Consider the following 7,302-nt stretch of genomic DNA (forward strand, 5'->3'; position numbering starts at 1 on the left):
AGCAAGTAATTGAAAAGACCATCATCTCTTATATGCCAACCATTGCCACATTGTTTGCTTAAATTATAATGAAATTGAGTAAAGTATTAAAAAATGGGAAAATGTTTTATAAATGATAAAATGAGTTTGAAATGCAATTATGATAAACATTTCAAATAGTTCTTAATGATGATACTACTTAAGGAAACCACTTATATGACTTTTAAGTCTGTAAAGAAGTTTGTGTGAAATTTTTTACAAAAATGAGAAAGAATTAGAGTACTCACCATCAGAATAGTTAATGGATATGCTTTAAATGAAAAGTAAGTTAGAACTGGATAATGACTGGAGCTGGACAGTGACGAAGAATGACAAAGACTTGAAGCCTTTGAGTTGTGGTACTGGAGAAGAGTATTGAACATACTGTAGACTGAAAAAGAGAACCAAAAGGTCTAACCTAGAGAGGATGAAACCAAGTTTCTCCTTGGAGGCTAAGAGTTTGAAACTCTGTCTCATACTTTGGGCATGTTTCCAGGAGGAACCAGTCCTTGGAGAAGGACATCATGCTCAGAAGGGTGGAGGGACAGCACAGGAGAGGAAGACCCTGGAAGAGACGGATTGATAACAGTGACTGGAGTAATGGAGGTAGGTGTGTCGAAGTCATACTGGCTGAGGACAGGGCAGACTTCAGAGCTGTTGTACATATAGTCACTATGAATCGCACATGATTTGATGACACCTAACAAGAACAACAACAAGAAGTTTGTGGTAGCTCTCTTTCTAGAGAAAGTTAGTAGGAAGGGGTTGCTCTGCCCTGGGAAACAAGTTGCTGACCTACTGTCCACGTTGGTGATTTCCAACTGTGTTTTTTAGTAGTGAACCGAAGGAGACAGGTGACTGGGTGTAGTGGGCAGAGAGAATAGTCTGTGTAGGCAGTCCAATCCTTCCAGTTTTCTGGTTATCGGGACTTAAACCTGTGCTCCTGGTTTGTTCACCTGTTTTCATCCCTGTCTATGGAAGTGATGTAATCATTTCTGGTATATGTTGACATTTTCCTTTTCTTAGTTGAAAGAGAAAATAAGAAAGAGGTCCGAAACTTTTGAGGACTTTATTACCTGTCATAGTGTTTTATGGAGGCTCCTGGGATAACTTTCTGATTTTTATCCCAAGAAGTTTTCCAACTCTTTTTTATGATTAAAAAAATATTCAAAGTGGAGGTAGAGGCTTGTTTGTACTATTTACGGAAAGCTTTGTGCCAGATTTGTGATCCTCTAGGATCCAGAGGGACAAAGATGGGCAGTCTTCTCCCCTTAAGATTTACAGCTTCAGAAACCTGAGGGTAGGTCACTGAGTTGGAAATGACAGTGAGCCTTTTCACAAATGTATATGTAGACTCTTAACTGTGGCGTCTTTTTATTCAGGCAGCACAAGTTTGGAATTAACAGTGCAAACTGGCGTCATCGTGGGTTCAGGTCCTGACTCCATCATTTGTTGTTATTAGATGCCATGCAGTCCAGTTATATTTACAGTGAACCTATGAACAATGGATCTGATCCTTGCCTATCTTTTCTTAACAATATTCAAAATGGGCAATCTGCTTGATCTCTACAAGCCAGTAGTGGAGGGACACCAAGATGATGACAAGAAGAGTCCAGGGGTTGGGGGGTTGAGAGGGTTGGGGGGAGAAAGCCACTGGTGTCCTTACGATTGGTGTCACCCATCACTTATTCGCAGGGTGGTGTTGGGAGGAGGAGGTGAAGTGCTTGCCATTGGATGGGAGGAGAGTTTCCGCCTTAACGAATTGGAAAGAGGAGGAGCTGCGGGGGGGTACAGAGAGGTCGTATGCGTACCATTGGGCAGGACGGAAAAGTGGCATGCTTGTCATTGGGCAGGACGGAGAAGTGGTTTGCTTGCCATTGGGCGGGAGGGGAAGTGGGGTGCTTGCCATTGGTAGGTTAGAGAGTCTCTGCCTTCGCCAGCGGGAGAAGGGAGGAGTTGTAAGGTAGGAGGTGGGCTGGGCACCCTGCTTGCGCATGCGCAGGGACAGAATTGTGGGACCACAATACCTCCCTACCCAGGCGTGTGTCTTCTTGGGGAAGGTTTGACACAGGTTACAGCACCGGGTGACACCAGCCTGCAAGCCACCAACCCTCCTGACGCCACAGTTGTAAGCCTGACTTTTCCTGTCTGTAAAATGGAGCCATTATTTTAAGCTTAAGTTTACCCATCTGTGAAATGGAACCATTTCCTTTTTAGAATGTTATCCAGAATCTGATGTTTGATTTAAAATAAACTCTTACAGCAGTTCTTGACACATCTGTTCCTACCCCCTTAATGTTCTTTGTTAACTTTCATCTACTTAACTCATTTTTGTTTCATGTGTTTATTGTAATGCACCCAAAATACTTACCGGAACAAGTCTAAGTAAGAATGCATACGTGTTGGCGTCTTTACACATTTAATTTAGATAAAATGTGGAATTTAAAAATATTCATAAATGCATTGCTATTACAAAATATTTTGTAGATAGATATACAGGAGGATTTACTTTTAGGCCATTTAACTTTCATTAGAGACATCACTATATAGCTTTTCTGTATTAAATGTGTATGTAGGTGTGACAGTGGTTTTCTTAAAACTCATTTTTGGTTGCAGACTTTTATGGTAAAAAGTTTTACTGTCTGAAATCTGTCATAAGACCAGAGAAGTTGCATTAATTATAGAACTCTTCAATAAACAAGTCCCCCAGTTTGAAGAGCTAGACTTTTATATGTTTAGAACAGTTGAAGACATTTACAAAGAATTAGTTGTTTGTTATTGCTTTGTGAGTTGCAAGAATGGAAAAAATAAAAAAAAGACATTCTTTCTTCAATACTTCCTTCCAGGCTGAGTCATCACTAGAGAGTGGGAAGGGCAGCAGCGACAGTGGCGGCAGCAGAGACCAGAGGCCAGAGCTGACCCTTCAGAGGACCGCTTCTCCAAGTTGGGGCTCAGAGGGGCGCCATCATGAGCGATGTCACCATTGTGAAAGAAGGCTGGGTGCAGAAGAGGGGTAAGTGTCAGTTCTGCTGACAGAGCCCTGAGCTCCGCAGTGGGCAGGCGTGCAGGGCTGAGAAGGGTGCTGCAAAGTGTATCCTGCTCGTTGATGCTGTTAACCAAGGCAGCTGAGAAGTGCCGTGTCCAGGGGCAGGCAGATGAGATGTAACCTCCTTGCTTGGGAAATGCTGATCGCTGTGGAAGTTCTACCTGATTTCCACCTTGAGGACTTTATAGTGGAATTGTAAAGTCAGATTTGATTTTGTGCTTGTGTATGTATAAGTATCATACAGTTAGGGTGCCTTTGCTCAGATTTTCCAAAACAGAGACATCCTAATGGCTAGTTTAATATCCAGAGAAGTATCTGTCTTGTATGCCTTTAAAAATGTAAATTTAGAAACTTTTCAGTTACATTTAAGTGGTAGTGGGTGAAAGATTTGCCCAGAAATTTGTGGCCTGGACAGTCCCACAAGTTAGTTAAGTAGAGGGCAGATTGAGGAGAAAGGATTGCTTTTTATTTTCCCTTTTCTGTTACTTTTAATTTTAGATGGAGGGCTAGAGAGAGGGAGGAAGATCCTCATTAAGATGGATTGACACAGTGACTGCATGCTGTGTCACCTGAGCGTGGCTCAGAGGATGTGGCAGTATAGGGCAGGGTTCCCATCTGTTGTTCATAGGCTGGTCACTGTGAGCTGGGTCAACTCCACGATACATAGCAATGTGTTTTATTTCATATTTTGTATACTACTTCAATAGTTAGTACTTGTTCACTCTTGTTTGGGGGTTAGGGAGGTTGCCCATTTGGGACAATTTTGGACAGGAGAAATGGGGTGAAGGGTGGTGAAATGTGGGCAGAGGTTTGTGTTCTGACAAGGATTTTTCTGGACCTTGATTCCCCTGAAACTCAGCTCACTCTTAATTTCAGATACATTGCTTTTTAATTAAAGGAAGAACTCTTCAGTAGATAGTTTAGTGTATGCTCTGTGAAATGTGACTAATAAGCTTATTATAAATCTAGAATTAAGACTAGTTGCTGAGCAGTTAGCTATTTACATATATGGCCAAGGTTCCATTCTCACAATTTTTAGTCCTGTGTGTTTATCTATTTATTGTCTTGCTAAACGTTACCTCTTAGGTAAAATATATACATATTTTGACATTACTTAAAGGGACCTTTGGTGGCTTAGTGTTGAGAAGCTGCACTGCCAACCCAAAGACAGGCAGTTTTGAATCCACCAGCTGCTGTGTGAAAGAAGGATGGGCATTCTATTCCCGTGTGATTTACTGCCTCTGAAAAGTGCTGGAGGGCCAGGTTCAGCTCAGATGTACACAATAACAGGACTTAATATGTATGCAGCGAAGTTGTCACCAAGTGTGATTTTGTATTACTGGGTCTAAAAAAGCCCCCCAAGCCCCAGTTTTTAACAGTACAATAAGTAATGTACACTGAAACGAACCAGTTTGAAGTGTATAGTTTGATGAATTTGGATGAGTATAAAAATAATTGTGTAACCAGACACACAGAACATTGGCTTCACCCACAGAAATTCCTTTGGTTCTCTTGTTGGTCAGTCCTCTTGCCTCAGTTCTCAACAAACACTCTCTGTCATGGAGTCAGAAAACACTCATAGTTCATCTACCAGCAGGTTTTCAGAGGCAGTTAATCCAACAGGAGGAGATTGTCTATTCTCCCTTTGGGTTGGGAATGCAGCTCTCTATTCATGAGGCCACAAGACCTCTTTCCCTTCAGCCCTGGTAAACACTAATCTGCTTTCTGAAATTACAGTTTTATTTTTCTAGGATTTCATAGACTTGGACTCACAAAGTAGTCCTTTTTTCCAATTTCTTTCATGTAACGCCTGATTCAGGCCATGATCTTTAGTCACTTGGCTATGCATCAGAGCTGGACAGTGAATAAGGATGACAGAAAAAAAATTGACATCTTTGAATTGTGGTGTTGGAGAAGAATGTTGAAGATCCCATGAAGTGCCAAAAGAACAAATAGCTATGTCTTGGAGAAGGTACAGCCAGAGTGTTTCTTGGAAGAAGGATGATGAAGCTCCATCTAACATACTTAGGTCATGTTGTTAGTAGAGGTTATTCTTTAGAGAGGGACATCATGCTTGGAAAGGTGGAGGGACAGCAAAGGAGAGGAAGACCCTCAACCAGGTTGATTAACATGGTGTCTGCACCAATGGGCTTGAGTGTGTCACATTGTGAGGATGACACAGGATAGGACAGGGTTCAGATCTGTTGTTCATCGAGTCACTATGAATCGTGCTAGGCTTGATGGCACTTAAAACAAGAAGTATAATTTGTTTGTGATTCATTCACATTGCCACATTTGTTCACATTGTAGAGGGTACTCTGGTGGTGTAGTTCCCAGGGAATTGGCTGCTGACTCAAAAGCCATTACTCTCTAATGCTTTGAATCCCCAACTTCCTGACCGCCGCATGTCCTTGCTTTGAGGACAGCCTCTGAAAACTCACTGGAGGGTTATCTGTGAGTTGGTTTCAACTCTCTGACAGCATGTTTTCACCAGTTGATGTACATTTGGGTTTTATCCAGTTATAAACAAAATTGCACTAAGCATTTGATTACATATCTTTATGTGTTAGTATGTTTTCACTTTTTTTTAAGATTTCTGGGTTGTGTTTTAAATTTGATAGAACTATATGTTTACATTTATGAAGAACCTACCAAACTGCTTTACGAAGTGATGGACCATATGTATTGTTTAATTTCACTTTTTTCTTTGACTTAAACATTGAGATGTGTGTTCAGATTTCAGTGTTGTGTGAAGTTTTTTGTGGTTTTGTTTGTTTTTAAGTTTTTTAAAGTTTATATTTTTCCTACATGTTTTGGAGGAGGGCAAGTCTCCTGAACTTTTTGAAATTATAACTGATTATATTTTTGAAATTATAACTGATTATCTATATTTTATTTTAAGTTTATATTTTTTCTACATGTTTGGAGGAGGGCAAGTCTCCTAAACTTTTTGAAATTATAACTGATTTTAAAACAGTCCCATAAGATTGTTGTCGGGATTCAGTATATGCTGTGATAATTCAGACACAAATGTAAGATGTTTTTACCTTTACATTTTATCAGAGAATAGCTCTTGAATCTGTTTAAAGAATTATGCCTCAACTGAAAGTCCTACCGGAAGATTGCTTTATTCTGCATGGACTATGTTGCTGTGTGCCATTGAATCAGAATGAACCTGTAGCTGATACTCCAGTGGGTTTTCAGAAGCAGTACATCCCACAAAAGAGCATGCCTATTTTTTCCTCATAGAGATACTTGTGGATTTGAACCACATGCCTTTGGGTTGACAGCACAACTCCTTACCACTAAACCACCCATACTCCTTGCATGAATTCTGTAAAGAGGAATAAGTGAATAACAATATTAGTGTTATCTGCAGTGGTCAAGGGTAGAGGACTCTAATGTTTGTATGTATTTGTGTGCATGTGTTTATTTACAAAATGGCCTATAGAATTAAAACAGTACTCAAAGATAGAAAATGACAAGATAAATGTTTCCACTCTGCCTGTTTCAGTTACTTTCTGAAGTTTTTTTTTACACGCAGTAATTTTAGACATTTTCCATTTTTTAAATTTTCTACTGATTTTTTCCTATTTACACTTAATTCTTCATTTCCCATTTTATATGTAATATTCTCAGTGTAGTTTCTTTGATTTAGCAGTCTTAAATAAATAGTGTTAGCCCATTATGAACTATGAAGAATTCAGTTCTTGAGAATACAGTGTTTGCTAGGTATATTTATTTCCAGGTTGGGTTTTTTTCTTTCCGTGTGTGTTTTATTTTATTTTTTTTACATGCCACTTTGTAGGTTGAAGAAATCAGCTCCTGTTACTGTCTGTCCCTTGATTTCTTACATACCCTTCCCAGCTGTGATAGTCATTTAATAATGTTAGAGTTTATCATTGTTGCATATGTTGATTCTGAAGATTGGTAAGCAGTATTGTGATTATGTAAATAATAATATTTGTTATGTACTGTCCAGTCAGAGCTGACCCATAGCTCTCTTCCAGTGAATTCTTAGTGGTGGTTAATGAATTGCAGAGGTGGCGGCTGTGTGTGACGTTGCCTGGCCCTGCTTAGCCTCGCAGTCCTAGTGCTTGAGCAAACTTGCTTCTAGAATGTTTAGTAATTTATTGTTATGTACCCTTTGAGCTGTGGTGCTGGAGAAGAGTATTGAATGTACCATGGACTGCCAAGAAAACAAACAGATTCATCCTAGAGAGGGTTAAACCAGGCTA

General features: G+C 39.9%; 1 protein-coding gene across 2 annotated transcripts in view; it reads left to right on the plus strand.

The window, feature by feature from the left end:
* The first annotated feature begins 2,864 nt into the window (after window positions 1-2,864).
* The window catches only part of AKT3 (v-akt murine thymoma viral oncogene homolog 3), a 383,708-nt gene continuing 379,270 nt past the window's right edge, over window positions 2,865-7,302 (plus strand). The window contains exon 1 of one of the 2 annotated variants that reach the window (XM_006898067.1): window positions 2,865-3,031. In XM_006898067.1, coding sequence (XP_006898129.1) covers window positions 2,986-3,031 — 46 coding nt within the window. In that variant the 5' untranslated portion in view covers window positions 2,865-2,985. The remainder of the gene's footprint in view (window positions 3,032-7,302) is intronic. The other variant, XM_006898066.1, reaches the window with a different exon arrangement.

The sequence above is a fragment of the Elephantulus edwardii genome, unplaced genomic scaffold (assembly GCF_000299155.1).
Source record: "Elephantulus edwardii isolate Elephantulus edwardi_28Jun2011 unplaced genomic scaffold, EleEdw1.0 scaffold00219, whole genome shotgun sequence".
Classification (NCBI taxonomy): Eukaryota; Metazoa; Chordata; class Mammalia; order Macroscelidea; family Macroscelididae; genus Elephantulus; species Elephantulus edwardii.